Here is a 22,910-nt window from a genome sequence, read left to right as displayed (position 1 = left end):
CTCTCACCAGCTTCTCCTTGTCTTTCTGCACCTTCTTCTTCTCCACGTCTGCTCGGCTGGACCTCCTCTCCATCCTCCTTGCATCCTCGAGTCCTTCTTGCTCTTTCACTCTGGTGGACAACTGCTCTAATTCTGCCTGTAACCAAGTTGATTTCTCCCTCTCTCTCTCCAGACAGTATCCCAGCTCCTGTTTGTGGGTCTGCAAGGCATCCACGGCTGATCTCAGGTTGCCACTTACCTCCTTCTCTTTCCTGAGCTCTACACAGCGCTCCTGAGCCTGAGATTCCAGTTGCTGCTGTATGTGTGCAGCCTGTTTCTGCACCTTCTCAAGCATGGTTTCCAGCTCCAGTGCACGAGCCTTCTCTGCTTTGAGCTTCCGCAATAAGGCATGCTGCACTTGTGTCTCCTGGCGGGCACAGGCCTCCTGCGCGTTGCGGCTCAGCTGCTCCGTCAAGAGCCGCTCATGCTGTAAGGCCTCTGAAAGCTCTAGCGAGCGGCTCCTCTCAGCCTCTAGGCTCTTCTGCAGCTCACAAAGCTGGCCCTTCTCCTGGGCCAGCAAGGCTTCGCAGCGGGAGGACTCAATCTGCAGCTCCTTCTGCAGGTTGTCCTTGGCCGCACGCTCATGTTTTAAAGCAACGCACAGTTGGTTATTTTGAGCACGCTGCTTCTCCAAAGACATTTTTAACTCCTATGTTGATGGAGAAAACAAGATTGTGACAATTAATACCAAGAGGAAAAGGATCTAGATGGTTTTCTTATTTATACTTTCATTCAGAAATCAGAACTTTCCAAAGTTATCCTATGGGTAAATCCGTGCACAGGACTGCATAAATGAAATACTGTGTGGGAGAAGTATTGAGCAAGCACGTGCACACATCTTGATTAACAGGGGCCCCTTTCTCCCTTTCTTAGAAATCCCCAAACGCCAGGATGCTCAAAGACACACCCGACATGTGTTGTTTAAAGTCATACACCGTAGCAGAAGACTGAGCTATGGGGCACCTGCTGAACCTGTGGCTCACAGACCCCACATGCTTAACACTTATCTGCTCTGAGGACCTTAGACACTGTGCATCATCCAGATAGCCACAAGGAGGTTGTGTGACACTGGGTACATCAGCCACACTCCAGGGCTGGCATCGTTCTCGGAAGTAGCTGACCAAAACAAATTGGACTCCATTTTTGTGTGTGTGTGTGTGTGTGTGTGCTTTTTTTTTTTTTTTTTTTTAAGAGAAAGAACATGACGATGGGTAGGGGGGAAAATCTAATCAAAACATATTGTGTGAAATTTTCAAAAATTAAATTAAAACACTTTAAAAACTAAGTAAGTAAAAATCAATGGAAATGCTCAAAGACCATCTAGGAGCAATCAACAATCAACAAGGTATCACAGATATCCACCTCTGCCACTACAGCCTTGGTCCTACTTCCAGTGTCCTGGCCTAGTCTGGCCACCCCTGCCTGAGCAGCAAGCTATTTCTAGGATTCTACCCGGAGCTGCCTTACCTGCCACCACCACCCAGAGGTCCCTTCTACACTGCATCCTCTCCACCCAGGAAGGTCTCACACATCTTTCTTACACATCCTTCTCTAGGGTCTAGCCCAGTGAGTCTCTTTCAGCCTCTCTACAAACAAATTTCTCTCCAGCCTGCCAGGGATAACCCAGGTCCCACCTACAATGCCCTGAACTAGTCTGACTACCCTGCATGGCCACCAATCTCTAGGCTTCTGATAGGGCCCTATTCCCAAACCCCTTCCATACCACATCCAACCTGTCTACCCAGCTAGATCTACCCCATACTCCAAGGTTAGACCAGGAGGCACATCCTGTACACCAGCCCAGTCCCTGACTCCACTTCACTCAAGCCATCTCCAACCTCTAGGCCCCAGTGCTTACCCGTCCTCTCTTCTGCCCCAACCTGCTTTGACCACACCAGACTTAGAACTAACAAGTCCACATGCCCAGATCTCATCATAGCAATAACAACATGAAAGATCACGCCAACATCTCCTCTCCAAACCCACCAGAAATGGAGAGATGAGAATTATCTGGATGAACCCCAGAACACAGACTTTAAAAGACAAGCATTAACTTCTTAAAAGAATTCCAAGAGTTTAAAGAAGACACAACTCAGTGAAATGAAGAAGAAGAAGAAGAAGAAGAAGAAGAAGAAGAAGAAGAAGAAGAAGAAGAAGAAGAAGAAGAAGAAGGAGAAGAAGAAGAAGAAGAAGGAGAAGAAGAAGAAGAAGAAGGAGAAGAAGAAGAAGAAGAAGAAGAAGAAGAAGAAGAAGAAGAAGAAGAAGAAGAAGAAGAAGAAGAAGAAGAAGAAGAAGAACTTGAGAAGAAATGGCTGAGTGACACCCAGAGGCTGGTGGAAATGAAGACAATCCAGGACTTGAGAAAAGAAGTCAATAAGGGGACAGAAACACTGAAGAAGACCCAAGCCGAAATAAAGATGGAATTGGAAAACCCAATAAACTCAACTTGAAAACTTTTTTCGGTAGTCCAGCCATTATGAAAATCAGTGTGGCAAAGTCTCAAAAGGCTAAAAATAGTCCTAGCACATGACCCAGCTACCCCACTCTTCGGCATATACCCACAGGATTCAACATCCCACCCCACATATACTGCTCAGGCACATTCACTGCTGCTATATTAACAAGAGCCAGGAAATGGAAACAACCTAAATGTCCTTCAATTGACTAACAGATAATGAAAATGTGATACATCTACACTATGAAATACTATGCAGCTGTAAAGAAGGATCAGATCCACTTTGTAGGCATAGATGGACCCAGAAAAGACCATACATATTGAGGTAACAAGAACCACAACTCACAGGTTCTTTATCATCTGAAGCTCCTAACTCCAAATAGCCAGAGGTGAGCACGCACCCTGGAGTCACTTCAGAAACCAGCAAAGGAAAGGGGATCACGCTGGGGGGCAGAGGGGGAGAGTGGAACAGGAGGCCACAAGGGATCTGACACGGGAAATGGAGGGGGATGGAGGGGAAGAGTGGAGCAGGAGGCCACAAGGGATCTGACAGGGGAAATGGGGGGGTGGAGGGGAAGAGTGGAGCAGGAGTATGGTGATATTTTATTTGTATTAAAATGTTATTTGTATGTTAATAAATAAAGTTGCCCGGGGGTCAGAGCTATTAGCAAGCCATAGGAAAGCAGGGCAGTGGTGGCGCACGTCTTTAATCCCAGCACTTGGTAGGCAGAGCTGGGTACGTCTCTGTGTGTTCAGGGATACAGCCATTATTGGATACACATGCCTTTAATCTCAATACCAATCATAGAAAACCTGGAGGTCTATACAGACAGGCCGTGATGAGGCGGTCATGTGGTTGGGTTTACAACCAATGAGAAGGCAGAACAGGAACTCTATATAAAGACTTTAACACAGGGGTAGCTCTGGTTCGGAGAGGTAGGACCACCGCAGGAGGAAGGGTAAGGTTTTAGCTCTGACCTCTTGGCTTTCTTCTTTGCATTGGTTCTGTGTTTCTTATTTAATAAGAAGGTTGGTTACATCTACACAGGAGGCCACAAGGGATCTGACAGGGGAAATGGAGGGGGGGCTGTAATAATGAAGGGGAGGGAAGAAAATATAGAAGGAAGGTGAAACACAGAAAGGATGTCTAGAAAGTTATAAGGAATCAAACTACTATCTACCAAAAAAACCAAACAAATGAAAAACCTCTTATACATGTAAGTCTGTATGTAAACATCCATCGATAGTTTAAACAAAATTTTCTCACTTGGTTGACAATACTCCCTTCAACAGCCAATGACTATCTCACAAAAAACCCAACCCCAGGCATGACAAGCCCTTTTTTGAGTTGTTGGTCAGAGTGCTAGCTAGTTTGTGAACTTGACACAAGCTAAAGTCATCTGAGATAGGAGGGAACCTCAACTGAGAAAATGCCTCCATAAGATTAGGCCTGTAGACAAGCCCATAGGGCATTTTCTTAATTAGTGATTGGTGTGGGAGGGCCCAGACCATGTGGGTGGTGTCACCCCGGGCTAGTGGTCCCAGGTGCTGTAAGAAAGCAGGCTGATAGGGGTTGGGGATTTAGCTCAGTGGTAGAGCGCTTGCCTAGCAAGCACAAGGCCCTGGGTTCAGTCCTCAGCTCTGGGGAAAAGAAAAAAAAAAAAAAGAGCAAGCAGGCTGAGCTAACAGCAGCCCTCCTCTGTGGCCTCTACCTCCTACTTCCAGGTTCCCGCCATGGCTTTGAGTTTCTGCTATGGCTTCCTTCGATGATGAATATGGATGTGTACGCCAAACAAACCATTTCCTCCCCCAAGTTGCTTTTTGGTCATGGTGTTTCAGCACAGCAATAGTAACCCTAACTAAGACAGTCAGGGTTGTCCAAGAGACTCCCAAAACATTACAGGCTATTACTATAGCCCTTGGTTGTTCCCCAAAGGGACAAAGATAAGTTCCTATTGCTAAAACACCATGTACTGCAGACACATGGCCCAGAGGCCACTGATTGGAACTGACCTGAATGTCTTCTCCTTGAGGACTAGCGTTCACCATTTAGAAGATACCCTGCCAGCCTCCAAAGGAGGGAGGCAACAGTCCTAGCCAGCTATAGTGACTATGAACCACAATGACAACCAGTTTGGCACAATAACTCCAAGGGTGCAGTAGTGGTAAACAAGAGTTTTCTTCTAACTGGACTTAGACCCACTCACAAAGGGAAATCATGCCTGGTACTGGAAAACGAGCCAATAACCCAGGACTGGTGAAGTCATGGATCTTGGAGGAGAATCTATACCCACTACTTTATTAAGTAGCATAACCCTCAACTATGCTCTAAATATGTCCTTCTACCCACAGGTAAGTGTAGCCTTCACCTCTCAAGGAAACTTCCATTTGCAATGGATGGAGACCATTACAGAAAACAATCACAATGCAGAGCTGTGGAATCCAGTCCCATTGGATATGTCTATAAAACAACTCCCACACCTAAGGCTCAGGAAACATCGGGTAAGAGGGGGCAGAAAGACTGTAAGAGCCAGAGATCAGAGTTTACTGTGAGACGGTGTCTCCGAGCAATCCCAGAAGCTACCGGCATGACTGAAGAAGTCTCACCAACATGATCGCCTGAACGTGAGCTGAGCAAGGACACCAACAGACATGCCAAAGTGGATAGGGAAAGACCCTGAGGCCCCAACCCTACATAAAGGACTACAGGCAACTAAGGAATGCCAGAGGCGGAAAAGCTTTCCCCATGGAACTTAACTGGTTATCCAATACCAAATGGCCAGCCCTAAAAACATCCATACAAGTAACAGTATACAGAATGAACAGGTTGAATTCATACCACGGATTTGAAAGAGAGCAAACTAGGCTATATGGGAGGGTTTCAATGGAAGGGAACAGGGAAATGACATAAGTTTTTTTTTTTTTTTTTTGGTTTTTCGAGACAGGGTTTCTCTGTGTAGCTTTGCGCCTTTCCTGGAACTCGCCTTGGAGACCAGGCTGGCCTCGAACTCACAGAGATCCGCCTGGCTCTGCCTCCCGAGTGCTGGGATTAAAGGCGTGCGCCACCACCGCCCGGCCATAAGTTTTATCATCTCAAAAATAAAATAAATAATAAGGGCAGCGGTGGCACACGCCTTTAATCCCAGCACTCGGGAGGCAGAGGCAGGCAGATCTCTGTGAGTTCAAAGCCAGCCTGGTCTACAGAGGGAGATCCAGGACAGGTAGGTACTAAAACTACACAGAAAAACTGTCTCGAAAAACCAAAAATAAATGCATAACAATATAGCCTTATTTTGTCTTAAATTCCTTTCAGCTGTGGTGCCATAAAGAAGACGAAGCAAGCAGTCACCTCCAGGGCCCTGGAGCTCTGGCCCTCCCTCTGCAGGTGCCGCAGCTGCTGCTCCTCCTGCTGGGCCTGCAGAGCTCGCTCCTTTCCTCGCTCACACTCCAGCTCCTCCAGTACAACCTTCAGCTCATTCTCCTTCCCGTCCAGCATGGCTCTGGAAGGGAGACAACGGGAAGCAACCAGCCCTGGGTAAGGGGAACGTTCTGGCAGGGACCCCTCTCGTTACTCTCACATCTAAACCCCACAGCTCCCACAGCACCGGCCAGCCGAAGCAGAAGTTGTTCCACTGGGTGACTTCTACCCACAGTCACACCACGTGGCCATACCTGAGCCGCAGGACCTCCTGCTGCACCTGGTCCAGGGACTCCAACAGCCTTGTGTTCTCCTGCTTGCACGCATGCAGCTCCGACTTCAGATCCTGTACTGCACTCTGTTCCACCATCAGGAGCTTGCGGACATCACTCGCCTTCTCTTGTTCTTGGTTCAAGGTTTTCTGTAAGTCATGGGCTATGCACTTTTCCTGCTCAACTTTGTATGCCAATAGTTCAACTGAGAAAGATGAAAACATGAGACAGCATTAGCCAGAAGTCCATAATGCACCACATGAACCAAGTTAAACTATACATGATGGTGATTTGGTAGAGATGGGTTCCTGTGAGGGAGAAATGGTATTTCTGTGAACTGGAAGCCACTGTCTCTAAGGGAGCCAGAGCCACTCAGAGACACATCCCTTTGTCTTCTGAGCCCATTTTTTCCTTAGATACTAATCTCCTGGTCAGGACATGTCCCTGAGACCTAGAGCACCAGCCAACCTCACACACATACCTACAACAGAGACAAGTCAAGGCCCACATGACTTCACTGTAAAATTCTCCCAGAACTCAGGAAGAAACTAGCCTGGTTCTGCAGAGTCCTCTAAACACAGAAGGTAACATGGGTTCTTACAAGGCCAGTGCTTTGCCAACATGAGAATCAAAAAAAGAGTCCAAGCCGGGCGGTGGTGTCGCACGCCTTTAATCCCAGCACTTGGGAGGCAGAGGCAGGAGGATCTCTGTGAGTTCAAGGCTAGCCTGGTCTACAGAGTGAGATTCAGGACAGGCACCAAAGCTACACAGAGAAACCCTGTCTCGAAAAACAAAACAAACAAACAAACAAACAAAAAGAGTCCAAGACTGCAGACCAGGACGCTTGTAAACAGACAAAACATTGAGTACAGCCCAGACATGCACATGACCCAGCATGAGGATGATTACTTGAAAGAAACCAGACAAAATCAGAGATACTGACCCACACAAAAGGGTAAACAACTGAATGTCAGGAAGGTTGTCAGGCTAAGGCCTCAGCAATACAATGGCTAGACAGGAGATGTTCCGTTTGTTCACAGATGCTGTCTATAAAAAATTCCTTAACAACATCTATTAATTGTGAAAACCTCATACACCAAGATCCGGAATTCCACTGACAGATCTAAACACTTGCGCCCACTCAGGGCCACTGGGCCTTTGTATCTGAGGGCCTGGCAATGCCCCTTGCCTCAAGCATCCCAAGTAGAGTGGGCCGGGCAGGTGAGGGTGAGCTGCCCGAGGTGACGGCGGCCCCCACCTTGTCTTCGTAGCTGGTGCTCCCGCTGGCTCCCACGCGCCTCTGTGCTCGTCAGTGCTGCACACAACTGCTGCAGCTTCTCTTGGTTCTGCAGGTGTGTCATGCGGAGCTGAGCACGCAGAGCCTGAACCTCAGACAGCAGGCTGCTCCTGTCCGGCAGACACAGTTGTCCCTGGACCTTCGGCAGGTCTCCCTAGACGATGGGGAAGAACAGATGAGGTGTAAATGCTGGATGACAAACGCCCAGGCTAGGAGGAAGCCAGGCACGTCTCATCCTGCACGGCTCCACAATTTCAAACCCAAGCTCCAGCGCTGTTGTTAACAAATCCGACGACCACGTAAGGGTGTAACAGGTGCACAGTGGCCCAGGGCCTCGCCTGCAAGGCCCTTTCCTGACCATTCTGGACCCAGTGTAGTGCTGCATCAGCACCTCAACTTCAAGTCTAGACTTCTCATCTGGAGGCAGTGACACAAACAGGATGTCCAGCGTCCTACCATGCTAATGTCCTCTGGCCCATGCGCAGCGTGCTTAGCAATGCAGGCGAGCCCAGAGAGCCTGTTTTATTTTTATTTTGTTTTATTTTATTTTACTTTATTTTTTGGTCAGTTATGTCCAGGGGAGAAAGACTAAGGGAAAAATCCACCAAGCACATTAGTACCAACTGTTACAGGATATTTGATCATACTGTGAACCCTGAAATTGTGTTATTTATTGGAAAAACCTCCTTCTAGCTATGGTGTGGCCCAGCCCCGGCACACACTTTTGAATCCAAGAATCTTCTGCTTGAATATTGTAAAGAGGATCAACCACAGGTCAAAAGGGGGAGCAAACAACCAGTTGACAGGAAGTGAAGAAGAAAAAAACAATAGTAGGTAAGAGGGAGTCAGGAGGACGGAGAGAGAGACACAGGAAGTAGAAGGTCGGACACTGAGTTGGAGGAGTCTTTTCCTGGGATGTTGGGGAAGAGGAAGGTGCTTTTCCCACCTGAGCTAGCAGGATTCCACCCCAGCATCGGGCTCCCAAGTCTTTATTGGTAAAACAATTGAGATTTTGTCAAGCACCACACTTACACGTGAAAGCATATTACACAGGGTTTCCTCAGCCAGTGGTCACCACATTCCAAAGTTTAGAAAAACATGTAAACCAAAATTTTCCTAAAAGACAGACCACCCCACTCCCCTGCCGCCTTATACCCTCCAGAAGGTGGTCAATTGTGGTTCATATTGTGTATCCTAATAAACTTATCTGAGGGTCAGAGAACAGAACAGCCACTAGATTAGACATAGAGGCCAGAAAATGGTGGCACACACGCCTTTAATCCTATCACTTGGGAGGCAGAGATTGTCCGGATTTCTGTGATTCAAGGGGACACTAGGAACAGAGCCAAGTGTGGTGGCACACACCTTTAATCCCAGCACCTGAGATCTCGTGTCCTTGCTTGGGAAAGACACATGCCTTTAATCCCAGAAGTGACGGCAGGAAGCAGAAAGGTATAAGGCGTGAGGACCAGGAACTAGAGGCTTTTTAAGCTTTTAGGCTTTTGAGCAGCAGTTCAGCTGAGATCCATTCGGGTAAGGACTTAGAGGCTTCCAGTTTGAGGAAACAAAATCAGCTGAGAAGTTGGCAAGGTGAGGTTAGCTGTGGCTTGTTCTGTTTCTCTGATCTTTCAGCGTTCACCCCAATCCCTGGCTCCAGGTTTGTTTTTTATTAATAAGACCTTTTAAGATTCGTGCTACAGTAAATCAAAGCCGAGATTCAAGGTTGCTGCTCACCTGCTCTTGAATAACCTTCTCCAGCCTCTTGAATAGGGCGTTATAATCCCCTAGGTCTAAGCCATAGGCTCTCGGCTGCAGCTCAGCATTCTCCTGCTCCCTGGCAAACACTTCTTGTATGGCCCGCAAAAGCTCCTCATTCCAAGTAAGTTGTGCTTCTGAAGACTCCTGTAAATGAGAAATAAGAGACTCAGTGCTGGGCTGGGGTGCAGGCTTCATGGCAGAGGCTTGCCCATGTGCAAGGCGCCTGCTTTAAACTCTCATCCTGCCACACACACAGTCCCTGTGCTCTCTCACCAGTGTACACAGCAAGTGCTAAGAACTGAATGTGTCCCACCAATTCATACGTTCAGTCCTAATCCCCAAAGTGAGGAACAGCACACTATGACTAACCGTGATCACAACGTGGGGCTTCATTGACAACACTGTGGTTGCTGTGGATTTTTTCTGTATGCTGTGAATATAATGTTGCTCTGACTGGTTGATAAATAAAATGCTGATTGGCCAGTGGCCAGGCAGGAAGTATAGGTGGGATAAGCAGACAAAAAGAATTCTGGGAAGAGGAAGGCTGAGTCGGGAGATGCCAGCCCGCTGTCCCAAGGAGCAGCATGTAATGGCACACAGGTAAAGCCACAGAACACATGGCAACATACAGATTAACAAAAATGGGCTGAGTTTACATGTAAGAGCTAGTCAGTAGTTAGCCTGAGCTAATGGCCAAGCAGTTTTAATATAAGCTTCTGTGTGTTTACTTGGGTCTGAGCGGCTGCGGACTGGGCGGACACAGGAGAACTTCAGCTACACACGGTTATCGCTACCATCCTCTCTCTGCTGCAGGAGGAGGAAGCAACTGCAAACTGAGTCCTGAACTCTCACCAGAGTCAGCCTGGAGCCTCCACACAGGTCAGAAACTTTAAACCGTTCAGTCTGTGGTGTTTACCATGGCAGCTGAGTAGATGGAGAGTAGCAGAAACCAGACTGCCCAGCATAACTCAGGGTGTGAGAGGCAACGCTATCCCCAAAATACTGACAGCAGTTCTCTAAGAGCACAGCCCCTGGTAAGCTGACAACTCACCAGCGGAGACCACTCTGGTCTCTGAATGAAAAGGGCCCCCCAGAGGCGTTATTTGAAAGGATTAAGGTATTCGGCCTTGTTGGAGTAGGTGTGGCGGCTTGACTTTGAGGTTCCAAGTCAGACCCAGTAGCTCTTTCTCTTCCTGCCTGCTGATCTAGATGCAGAATTCTAGGCTCCTTCTCCAGCACCAGGCCTGCCTGTGTGTCACCAACTTCCCACCATGACAATAATGGATTGAACCTCTGAAGTGGTACGCCAGTCCCAAATAAGTGTTTTCCTTACAAGCGTTTCTGTGGTCATGATCTCTCTTCACAGGAATAGAAACCCTAACTAAAACAACCATACATCCAAGAATATTTAGGCGGAGAAAGTTTGTCTTGAAGGATAAATACATACACATACAGTTGGGTATGTAGGAAAGAAAGATAGAATGAATCTGAAAAAGAGTTGAAGTGGGGGTGAAAATGATCAAAACATGTATAAAATTCCCAAATAATAGTAATAATAAAATCTTAACCCTGGTGTTGGTGACTGGAAAGATGCCTCAGCGGTAAAGTGCAGTGGATGCTCTTCCACGGGACTCACATGGAAGCTCTCATAACTGTCTAACTCCAGCACCACTGGGTCCAGCACCTTTTCTGGCCTCTGCGGGCACGAGGCACGCATGCAGTGTACAAACATACATGCAGACAAAAATACTCATGTGTGTAAAATAAATTAATTTAAAAAATACTAATAATTAGGGGGTGAGCAAGATGGCTCCACAGGCAAAGGCTCTTGTGGCCAATCCCGATGACTTAAGTTCAATCCTCAGGAAACACACGGTAGAAGGAGAAAATCAACTCCCACATACACTCTGACCTCCATACAGATGATGTGGCATCCCTCCCCACATAAATGTTTTCTTGTCTTGTTTTTAATATTGGCAGAAGTAGTAAAGTGAGATAGAGCAAAACCTGGGTGTAGTGGTTTGAATGTGAAGTGTCTTCCATAGTCTGAGGCATTTGAACATTTGGTCCAGGGGTGCGGGTGTGTGTGTGTGTGGTGGGGGTATGGGCTGTGTGTGTGTGTGTGTGTGTGTGTGTGTGGCATTGTTTGGGGAGGTGCAGGAGGTGTGGCCTTGCTGGGGACAGGCTTGCTTTACCCACTTACAGTTTACTTCCTGCTCTATGCCTGTGGTTGAGACTTGAGCTCTCAGCTGCCTGCTCCTGCCACCCCCCTGCTGCTTCCTGAAAAAGGATTCTCACCCTCTGGAACCATAAGCCAAACCAAACTCTTCCTCTGGAGCTTGCCTTGCTTGCCGTCCTTGATCACAGCTATGGAAACATTAATGTAACAGGCACTCTTTCCTTGTCTTCCTGCTGCTGCACCTCCTGAGCCCTGGTCTGGAAAGGCCCAAAGCTACATGGAGCTGTCCTGCTGGGGTATTTTGTGCTTCCTGGGGCTATGGCCAGGAGCAGGTATGCTGATCAAAGACATGCGCCACAACCACGTTATTTATGAGCAGGTCCTAGGCCTGTATGTAGTTCTGTCGCTAGACTTGACTCCTTCTCACTCACTGAACCAGCAATTTCCTACCTTCTCTCCTCTGTCAGTTGTCACCTCCAAAAGGGCTTGCCTGTCCCTTGGAAGGCCATCCAGGGGGTCATGTGGTTCACCCTTGCTCAGCGAATTCGGGAGGTCCTGGCTCTCTGACAAGGCCAATATCTGATGGCTCTCATCAAAGACCAACTGGAGCAAAGCCTACAGCAGGAAATACACATTGAGAAGAGGGGACACATCAGCCCAAACCATCATCCACACACGGAACCACCACCACCACCTCAACTCGTGAACTTAAGTTAAAAAATTATTTTACTGTTAGGTTGCTTAAACAGAAAACACTAAAAACCTCTCACAAAGAAATAAAACATAGATCAGTTATTCCAATTTGCATGCGCGCAGTGTGTGTGTGTGTGTGTGTGTGTGTGTGTGTGTGTATGTGTGTGTGTCCCATACATAAGTGTATAGAGACCAGAGGTTGATGTCAAGTGTGTTCTCAATCTCTCCTCCCCTTACTACTCAGAACAGAACCTCTCCCGGAACCTGGAGCTCAGCAGGAATGTCAGCTACACTGGCTGGCCTGCGAACCCCAGGGACCTCCTGTCATTGACTACCCACTGCTGAGATGACAGGAACAAGGTACCCTGTCCTGGTTTATGTGAGTGTGAGGGTCACCTTCAGACCCTCCTGCCACTGTGGAATTTCTGAATAATGCCTCCAGTCCCTTGGTTTCCATTCTGAAAGAAATTGTTTTATTTTAACATAATTTCAGAATTCTTAATAACATTAAAATGGTGGCATTTACTGGTGGGATTAGAGAGCTGGCTCAGCAGTTAAGAGTGCTGGCTGATCTACTGGAAGACGCAGGTTCAATTCCCAGGACCCACAGGGCACCTCACAACCCTCTGCAACTTTAACTCCAGGGGGTCTGACACCCTCTTTTGGCCACCATGGACAAGAGGCACACAGGTGGCATACAAACAGCATGCAGGCAGCTTACAGTCATCTAGAATAGGGCATGATGCCCTCTTCTGGCATGCAAAACACCCATCACAGAAACAACTGAATCAGATAGGTGTGATGGCTCAATGTACAATCTCAGCATTAGACAGGTTAAGTTAGAGGCCAGACTGGACTATGCAGAGATCATGTTACAAAAGTTACAAAAAAAAACAAAACAAACAAACAAAAAAAAACATTGTTTTGGGATACTATTATTTGACTACGACACCATACTGGCATGATACCATTTACTGACCTAGCCATGTTGACCCAAATGGCAAACCTGTTCAATGGTAGCAAGCAGCATCTCTCTCTAAAGAAAACAGTACTCTTCCCCAGAGTACAGACACAAGGACAAGTCAGTTCTGAGACCCTCAAAGTAAGACGCTCCAAGGCCCCTACCTCGGGGGACACCACCACCTGTGGGACTGGCATAGGCCCACAGAAGATGGCCTTCAGGTGGGACTCCTGGTATTGCGGTGCCTCAGGCTGAGTGTGCCCACCAGTGGGCTAAGGCTGACCTGGATAGGTATAGGCTAGCAAAGGAAGGGCAGGTTTTCCATCTCGCTGTGGGCTCACAATGCTCTGGGACAGCAGCTCTTGTACCTTACCTTCATGTGCTTTGCGTGGATTTCCTTCTCCTTCATTGCTCCTGGTGACTGGACGAACCTTCTAGAGAAAGGAAGAGTAGCAGCAGCCGCAAGATCGGTGGTGGGAGTCTCGGCTCCTCCTGAGCCCAAAGTCAGCATCAGAGCACTGCTTGGGCCATGGTCTAGGAGCACACAGGGCCAGGAGCTGAAGCCACAACATCCATTTCCAACTACAGTTACAGCACCCACACCACATAAAACACCTGTGCGCACCAGGCAAAGGCACTAAACAACTTTCATAAAACACAACGGGAGGAAGAGGAGGAAAAAAACCTTATTTTGCACATTTGATGTGCTGTCTGTGACTTAAACTTGAACCTCAGGGTTATCTTGGCTCCTTACACACACACACACACACACACACACACACACACACACACACACACACACACACACACGCACAATAAGAAAAGAAAAAGACAACTGACTCACTTTTCCCACTCCCATCACTTCTTGCTGATTCATGAGGGGATGTTAACAATTCTTGAGAATCAAAAGATGTTACGATAAAGTCTTCGACATCCTTCTCCTATTCAGACAGGCAGATTTTTAGATGGTCACAAAACAGTAAATAACAACAGATGGAAACGTCCTTAAGTCAGAACATATCAGCTTCCCACAGAGAACCCAGCTCAACATTCAGAACACGCGAACATGTTGGACATGCTGGAACACGTGCTGCCAGCAACTCAATCGGCACTGGGAATGTTTTTAAGGGATGAAGAATTAGCTCAGTGAGTAAAGGTCACACTTGCAGCATGAGTATGAACCATGGGGCCCACATGGTAAAGAGAGAAAACATTTCCCACAAGATGTTCCCTGACCTCTATGTGCCACATGCAAACACACACACATAAATACAATAAATAAAATGTAATTTAAGAAAACTTTAAAAAATAATCTTTATAAGTAGCCACTAGCAAATACCCCAGATTCTTAAAATTTGAGCATAAATGATAGCATATGGGTATCTTAGATAACATGTATCCTCCCAAAGTATTTTCATCTAAAAATATCTCAAAATGGAAAAATGTAATCAAACTAAAAAATAATAAATTGAAGTGTTCTTAAAATGAATCAATATCACATGTATAGCCATGCATTAAGCACATGGAATATTACTATAAATAAATCTAGGGCTGTGGCTACGGAGCAGTGTGTGTGAGATCCCATCTCCAGCATTCACATGAAAACCCAGGTAGGGTGGAATAGATCTATAATCTCAGTGTTTGGAAGTAGAGACAGGAAGATTCCTGTGGCTTGCTGGCCAGCCGGTCTAGCCCAAACAGAAAGTTCTGGTTCAGTGAGAGACACCGTATCAAAATAAGGTAGAAAGCAAATGTGGTGAGGGAACCATGACATTGACCTCTGGGCCCCACATTCACGCACACCACACAAAACAACCTAAAACATTTCAAATAACGAGTCCTTTTGTAAATTACACCAGAATGTGTGTGACTCAGAATCAACATGAGTTAAGACACACCCCGTAAATTTCTGAGCATGACAACCCTCATGTTGCAGATATGACTAAAATGATCTAAATGTCCCTACAAACAGTCAGATGTAGGACTGGTTTCTTCTGGAAAACCAGGCTCCTCAGCAACTATGAGGCACCTACAGTCAGATGAGCCAATAATAGACTTGCTGTGATGCATGGCTACGAAAACACTGACCACCCACAAATGCTGCAACAGGAGTGTGGGGAGACACCTACCGTAGCTGGCCTCTCCACATGGTGGTTCTCAGCCGAAGGAGCCAGCACCCACAGCGGGGCCTGTCCTGTTGCTGACTTGCCCGGGTAACAAAGCAGCCCTGACGCATCGGCCAGCAGCAGTGGGTCTGTCCAGTCTTGGGAGGAGGTGTCCACACTGTGCAGGCTCACTGGACCAGTGCGGGGGGTCAGAGGGAGGCTGTGCTGGGGCTCGAGGCTTGAGTCCTTCCGGAGGACCTCAGGGGAGCTCCAGGAAGACAGGTCCAGGGCCCTAACTGGGTCCTTCTGGGGCTCAGCCTCCTCAGTGTCGAGGGAGTCACTGTGCACACTGATTTGTGAGGAAAGAGGTCCGCCTTGTGGTGTTAACGGTTCTTGAGTGGGAAAACTTGGCATTTCAATTTGGACCAACAAATCCTGATTTTTAATAGCATCAATGACATCCCACGTGGTTCTAGCAGTATTACATACATCAACAGGAGGTGATACATTGCTTCCGTCATCATTATGACAATTATTACTTGACCCATTTTCTGACAGGTTTGGCTGATGTAACTTAGGATTTTCTATGCTGCTGTCCCTGGAGGCCATGGAATGCACCAAGTGGTTCAGTTTCTCCTGCAGCTGTTTCATCTGGACTATGAGGTTGGCACTGCCCAGCTGACCATCTTCCAGTTGCTTTTCCTTAGCCTAGGAGTGAAGAGAATATGCAAAGTGAAGCGACTGAGTTACAATACCATTATTTCTCTGGTGTTTCTGAACTATTTTCAGACAATGAGCACCTATGGATAGGATCCATGACGAACCCTCCAGACACTTAAGATGTCAAGTTTATTTAATGTCATGAAAAACAGAATTAAAATTTAAGTTTCTTGTTCTGTTTTTGCTTAAAAGACAAGCATCATAACCAAGGACTGTGATGATTTACTAAGGACTCCAGGTTTCATCCTTTTTTTTTCTTTTGTTTTGACTGGAGGAAAAGGAACTAGAACGTGGAGTTTCCTTGTCAGCACGCTCCTGGCACTGTCTGTGGTACCAGAGCCAAGCCACCTTACAGTCACACAGACGAGGCACCGTAAGAGCACAGGGAGAGTCTGCTGTAGCAAGCTGGTGAGAGTTTTTGCACAGAGTGTGTTCCCTGAGTGTCCAAAGACTCTTGAGGCGGATACAAACATCTCTCAGAATCACAGCCCAGGCCCAGGCCCTGCTCTTAGCCTGGGTCCAGCCAACTGTGGAACTCTAAACCTTTCATGCTCTAAGACACAATGTGCACGTAACACAGGCAGGAGTGGTCAAGAGTTCTGGGCTCCACCTTCCAGCAATGTGCACAACACTCCCGTCAGAGGCGCCATCACAGTCTTCAAGGTTTCCAGTGCCACAAACGAGACCAACCAGCTTCAGGAGTCACTTGAGTCCTACCAGTGGCTAAGGAGTCATGGCCTGTTTTGTAAGCATCCGTGAGTAGGCCTCGGGTATCACTCACCAGGAAGACCTTGTTCTAAGAGAGGGATTGATGGTGACATACACTACATGTCTAGGACAGGAAGCAGCCCCTCTACCTGAAGGCAGATCCGAGGCAAGGGCTGCTGGACACAGGGGGCCTGGAAAGCACTGCCACCTGCTTCCTCATTAAACCCTGAAACAATCCCAGGTTCCCCCAAAGGACCCTTCTTTCCCAGAGTAGAAACTGACCTTTCATAGGGTAAAAAAGATTGGGAGGGGGCAGCAGGGGGAGGAACAAGGCTCAAAATCAAATTTCAAGACTTTCAAAGTTGGAGAGACACTGGCAGGGACACTGGAAATGGATCATGGTAAAAATCTCAAGGATGAAGGTGGGGCAATTTGATCTTCACAGGACCAAAACATACCTGCCCAGACTGCAGGAAACGTGTGTCTTTAAATAAAGCTTGTAAGAGACTTCAGAATGAACAAGTATTAGCATTAATAGGACGTATGGACTCAGAGGAGGTTCCACACTAAACGAATGTAGTCCATGGGATACTCTTACTTCGGCTGAGCAACCCTCTGTGGTGACGCACCCCCATGTACTGAGCCTAGCCTGACAGAGGACAGGCAGGCCCAGTGCACCTTGCCCCAAGCCAGCATTCACCAATACCTCCAATTAGCCCACGCACCTGCGTCCCTTCAAGTACCTCACTGTCATCCTCCATGCTCGAGTGCATTGCGTTTTTCACTAAAAGCATCTCTGCCTCCAGCCGCCTCTGGCAGACTGCGAGCACTGACATCACACTTTCGGCCTTGGGGAGACTGGCATCCTTTAGTGTCACAAGGACTTTGGCAGACTGTAGATTATCCTTGACCAGAGGAAACACAGAGAGCTTCCTAAGCTAGGGCTGGGTTAGTCAGGGACTGTTCCTCAGACCCCGAGCACCAGTGTTGCAGAGCAACAGCAGAGGCACCAAAGGGAAAATGCTTCTGCTGCTGCTCACTACCCACAGCTGGGCAGCAGGCACACCAGGCTGAGGACTCAGCTAGGAGGACGGCTGTGGCAGGAGCCACAGAGTAGAGCAGCGGGGGAAAAGGAGCAGCTAGAAGCAGTCAGGCAGCTAATCCAGAAAGTTCTACTCAAAGTCAAACTGGAACTTTTTTTTTCTTTCTTTCCTTCTCTCTCTCTCTCTCTCTCTCTCTCTCTCTCTCTCTCTCTCTCTCTCTCTCTCTCTCTCTCTCTTTTAAAGACAGGGCTTCTCTGTGTAGATCTGGTGATCCTGGAACTCACTCTGTAGACAGGCTGGCCTCGAATGGGGAGATCTGCCTCCCAAGTAAGTGCTGGGACTAAAGGCATGCACTACCATTTAAAAGGTAGCTCGGGAGGCTGGAGAGATGGCTCAGCAGTTGAGAGCACTGGCTGATCTTCCAGAGGTCCTGAGTTCAATTCCCAGCAACCACATGGTGGCTCATAACCATCTCTAGTGGGATCTGTTGCCCTCTTCTGGCATACAGGCATACATGCATATAGAGCACTCATGTATAAAATAAGTAAATCTTTAAAAAAAAAAAAAAAAGGGAGGAAGGAAGGAAGGAAGAAAGGAAAGGAGAAAAAGAAAGAAAGAAAGAAAGAAAGAAAGAAAGAAAGAAAGAAAGGAAAGAAAGAAAGAAAGAAAGAAAGAAAGAAAGAAAGAAAGAAAGAAAGAAAGAAAGAAAGAAAGAAAGAAAGAAAGAAAGAAAGAAAGGAAAGAACAAAGAGGATGTCAGTGGTATGGGCAGAGCAATAGCCAAGGTCCTCGGACTGGCCTTGGTTCCTTCTACCAGTGTCCTGAGCACCCTGTGTGTTCAACTGTTCATTTAAAAAAATAATAAATAGGGCTAGAGAGAGGCTCAGAGGTTAAGAGCACTGGCTGCTCTTCCAGAGGTCCTGAGTTCAACTCCCAGCACCCACATGGTGGCTCACAACCACCTGTAATGAGATCTGGTGCCCTCTTCTGGCTTGCAGGCAAATATGCGGACAGAACACTGTATATATAATAAATAAATCTTTAAAGATAGATAGATATATAGATATATAGATAGATAGACAGATAGACAGACAGACAGACAGACAAAAGGTAGCTTAGGTAGGGCATTCTGTTCCAAAATAAAATGAGCTTAAAATGGTGTTCATGGGGTAGGAGTATTAAAAACAAACCATTTGATTGGAGCACAAAAAAAAACCCATGAAATTAATACCAAGAGACCTATGTATCACTATACACAGCACCCAAAACTTTAAAAGAACTGCTTTAAAAAGCTTAAGTGACTTAAAATGCTAATAATTTTAAAGTTTCACAAATGATGGCCCCAGTATGACTCACTAGGGGAACCGATGGGCCCAAACTCCAGGCTCTCCTCTGCCCTGTCAGGAGTCACTAATGGCAGCAGCAGCCCAGTGTCCAGAATAGAAAGAAGTCATTAAAAAGACTGAAGCACTGGGAGACGAGGACAGCAACCCAGCATCCCCACCTGGCCCCAGGGCACCCCCCACCTCCAGCTCAGAAACAGAAGGCTACCTACTGTAGCCCCCAATGGCCGAGGCCTACCTGTGGAGCTGAGCTGTGGGGTGCCAAGGCCAGCCCCATGCTGACATCATCCTGTTCCAACTGACCACCGTGTTCAGCCTGTGCGTCTGCACAAGGGTATGAGCAGCCAACAGGTGCCACCTGAGCCTGCTGCTGGTCCAACTCCACCTGGCACCTCAGGAAACGTCGGTGCAGCACTTGCAGCTGGTGGCTGAGGCCAGCACACTGCCTTCGCAGTTGCTGTAGCTCAGGAGGCTCATCTGGGATGGCAAAGGTCTGCTGTTCCAGAGCATGGCAGAACTGTGTCAAAGCCAAAAGGATGCTCTCCAGCTCAAGGGAATGGCTTGCTTTCCACTTGTTCATGGTGTCGATTTCTAAATCTCTCTGCACAATGATTGCTTCCTTTGCCTTCAGGGTAGCTTCAAACTCTTGGATCCGAGAGGCCATGCCTTCAAGCTCAGCCTCTCTGAGGGCCACACAGCGTTCCAGTTCAGCCAAGCGTCTTGCAGCAGCCTCCTCTGCATCTTGCAGATGATGTTGCAGGGCCTCCAGGGCTTGGCTGTGTCCATGGGCCTGGTCTGCCAGAAGCTGCCCAAAGACCTCCTTGGCTGCCTGTGCAGCTTCCAGCTCGTTTCGTAGTGCCTGTCCACGCTGGCCTTCTGCATGGAGGCAGGACAGCTCATTGTGGAGACTGCTAGCCTGGTGATCACTGAGTTCATGCACCTTGGGCCCCATGAGGCTCAGCTCACTCTGTAGCTTCTCAATGACTTCATGGAGCTGCTCAATTTCTTCCGCTTTATCCTTCTGCAATTGTTCTTGGTTCTCCTGCAAATTTTCGATGATGGCTTTCAGCTCTTCAATCTCAGAGTTTCTACTGCGCACACCCTAAAGAGGAAGCATGTGTCATAAGGTAGTAACAAATGAAGCAGCTTCCCAGTGTGCAGAAGTAGAGAAGCACAGAGACCGGAGAAACCCAGCACCAGCCTCGGGTAGCTTTGGAAGTCGGAACACACTACACCACTCTGCAGGTACAGAGAAAGGATGCCCACAAACCTCAGCATAGCTCAACAGGTTCCCTACCCTGAAGTTCTGGGTTTGAACTCAGAAACTCTAACTCTGGCTTCTCTTCAGCTAAGGGTGGTTATTGCCTTTTACTCTTCTGTGCCTACTTGTGAGACTGACACACCTCCTACTACACTCCTGAGACACCTTACTTACCCTGTTAACCGTGAACTCACTTGTGGGAGTTTCCTGAAACTGCATTTGGACTCTAGGCGTCATGCTAACAACTGAGGTGAGAACACAGGCCAGAGGATTTGCAGTGATGAGCTGAATGAAGCACACCCCTCGCTCCCCAGCCCGAGTGAGCACTACGTACATGGCAGCCGGCTCTAACACTGCTGACTATATGGCATGAAAGAGAGCACTCACACTGTGCTCTTTAACTTATCCCCAATAACTTTAAAAGAACTTAGATATAAAATAGCTTCTTTTTTTTTTTTTTTTTCCGAGACAGGGTTTCTCTGTGTAGCTTTGCGCCTTTCCTGGAACTCACTTGGTAGCCCAGGTTGGCCTCGAACTCACAGAGATCCGCCTGCCTCTGCCTCCCGAGTGCTGGGATTAAAGGCGTGTGCCACCACCGCCCGGCTCTAAAATAGCTTCTTAAACCCTCAAAAACAGTAAATGGCTCAACTCCATTCTCTGAAGATACCATAACATGCAATGACCAAAACCACAAAAATTCTAACCAATTTATGTTCTAACAATTTTCAAACAATGTCTCATATTTTGCTTCCAAAATGTCAAGGGTCCAATAACAACATAGGTCTCACTAGCTCTACTTCATAGTTCAAACACAAGTATAAACCAGGCCCATAAAACAAATGAAAACAGAAAAGCCAGTGGGGGTCGGAGTGCACACCTCTCATTCTAGGACTTGGGAGGCAGAGGACAGCATGGCTGACATAGTGAGGTCTAAAAAAACACCAAAAAACAAAGCCAAACAAACAAAAAGCAATGGCTCCCCCACCATTCCTTCCCCAACCCACTCACTCCCCCACCAAAAAAAGCCTACTGATTTTGGTTTTGGTTTGGATGGTGTCAGTCATACACCATATACACAATGCACATGAATGTCATGCTATACAGTTAGTAAGCAAATCCTGCAAAAGACAAGACCCTCTGTGGTGGTCTGAATGAGAATGGCCCCCACAGACTCACGTTTCAATGTCTGGTCCCAATTAGTAGAATTGTTTGGGAAGGATCAGGAGGTGTAACCTTGTTGGAGGAAGTATGTCACTGGGGGCAGGGTTGGAGGTTTCAAGTCCATGCCATTCCCAGCTGGCTCTCTCTGCCTGCTGCTTGTGCATCAAAGTGAAAACTCTCAGCTACTGCTCTAGCACCATGCCTGCCTGCCTGCCTGCCGCCATGCTCCTGCCATAACGGTCATGGACCCTAACCCGCTGATACTGTGAGCCCCAAATAAATGCTTTCTTCTAAAAGTCGCTTTAGTCATTTAATCACAGCAATAGAAAAGTAACTAAGACACCCTCTCATGCACATAAAGCTCTATCCTGCTCACCTTTTCTGTGTGCTGCACATAGGCATAGACCAATGAAAGATTTTTAAGGATGATTCTGAGCATGTCCCCCCAAAAAAAAGCAAAACCATGTGCATGGCTTAAATTATCCACATCATGAAAAATATACAGTGTATTTGTAATTGGAACACTAGGCAGAGAGAAAATAGGGCAGACAAAAAAAAAAAAAAAAAAACCTCAAGGAAGAATGGCTCTAAATTTCTCAATAGGAAATTAATTTTACTTGTTCTATAACTAGTAAGGAAATGGAAAGAAAGGCAGCTTCACCAAAAAATTCTACTTCACAGCTGGGCATGATGGTGCACAGCTTTTAATCCTAGGCAGAGGTGTATAAAGCTCTGTGAGTTCAAGGCCAGCCTGGTCTAAATAGTGGGCTCCAGGATAGCCAGAACTACACAGAAAGATCTTGTCTCAAAAACAAATAACAAGAAAACAAAACATAAAACAAAAATTCCACTTCACATTTAAGGATTAATACCACCAATCATGGACTATCTTTTCCAGAAAATAGAAAAGGGGGAAAAAATTCAATCAAAGAGGTCAAAAGAAGGCTAATATCCCTGGTGGAGACAGATGAATAACTTCAAAAAACGTCTGCACATAGAGGCATGTACCATAAGCAGATAAGTATACTCTTGGGATGTGAGTCTGATTCCATGCTTGAAAATGTCACCATGCAGTCCACTATATTAACAGGCTAACGGAGAAAAATGACAGGATTGTATCGACTCAAAGAAACACTGAAAAGATACCATTTCTGAAACTCTCTTACACACAAAAACCTGGTGACAATCACATTTGGAACTGACCTACTACTAAAACCATGTTGGAACGAGGAAATGTATGTGCAAGCTGGGAGTCTCTTCCATGCCTGAGCAGTACTCTTAGTGCACAAGAACTCATGAGGATCAACTCCTATGCAGAAAGTCCAAAAGTAAGGAAAATTACAATGTTCTCTTTTTATACATTAATAGAGACTGAAACAAGAGTTATTAACGCAGATTTACAGATATGTAGTAATAAATAAAGGATCAGCTAATAGAGTTACTAATCAAAGATTGTAGAGTCGCTTATGCCAACAAGTTTGACAACTTCAACAAAAT

General features: G+C 46.9%; 1 protein-coding gene across 12 annotated transcripts in view; it reads right to left on the bottom strand.

The window, feature by feature from the left end:
• The window catches only part of Pcnt (pericentrin), a 109,324-nt gene that overhangs the window by 23,679 nt on the left and 62,735 nt on the right, over nucleotides 1–22,910 (bottom strand). For 7 of the 12 annotated variants that reach the window (XM_052744634.1, XM_052744635.1, XM_052744640.1 and 4 more), the window contains 11 exons: nucleotides 19,230–20,093; nucleotides 17,331–17,510; nucleotides 15,202–15,885; nucleotides 13,917–14,013; nucleotides 13,446–13,606; nucleotides 11,869–12,033; nucleotides 9,216–9,383; nucleotides 7,443–7,635; nucleotides 6,167–6,389; nucleotides 5,844–5,994; nucleotides 8–688 (listed from right to left, as the gene is read on the bottom strand). In XM_052744634.1, coding sequence (XP_052600594.1) covers nucleotides 8–688; nucleotides 5,844–5,994; nucleotides 6,167–6,389; nucleotides 7,443–7,635; nucleotides 9,216–9,383; nucleotides 11,869–12,033; nucleotides 13,446–13,606; nucleotides 13,917–14,013; nucleotides 15,202–15,885; nucleotides 17,331–17,510; nucleotides 19,230–20,093 — 3,567 coding nt within the window. The remainder of the gene's footprint in view (nucleotides 1–7; nucleotides 689–5,843; nucleotides 5,995–6,166; nucleotides 6,390–7,442; nucleotides 7,636–9,215; nucleotides 9,384–11,868; nucleotides 12,034–13,445; nucleotides 13,607–13,916; nucleotides 14,014–15,201; nucleotides 15,886–17,330; nucleotides 17,511–19,229; nucleotides 20,094–22,910) is intronic. The other 5 variants (XM_052744639.1, XM_052744641.1, XM_052744636.1 and 2 more) reach the window with 4 other exon arrangements.

This window comes from Peromyscus californicus, unplaced genomic scaffold (genome assembly GCF_007827085.1).
Source record: "Peromyscus californicus insignis strain IS unplaced genomic scaffold, ASM782708v3 Scaffold_19__1_contigs__length_69161282, whole genome shotgun sequence".
Taxonomy (NCBI): domain Eukaryota; kingdom Metazoa; phylum Chordata; class Mammalia; order Rodentia; family Cricetidae; genus Peromyscus; species Peromyscus californicus.
Note: the sequence above shows the minus strand (reverse complement) of the source record. Positions and strands in the feature narration are given on the sequence as shown.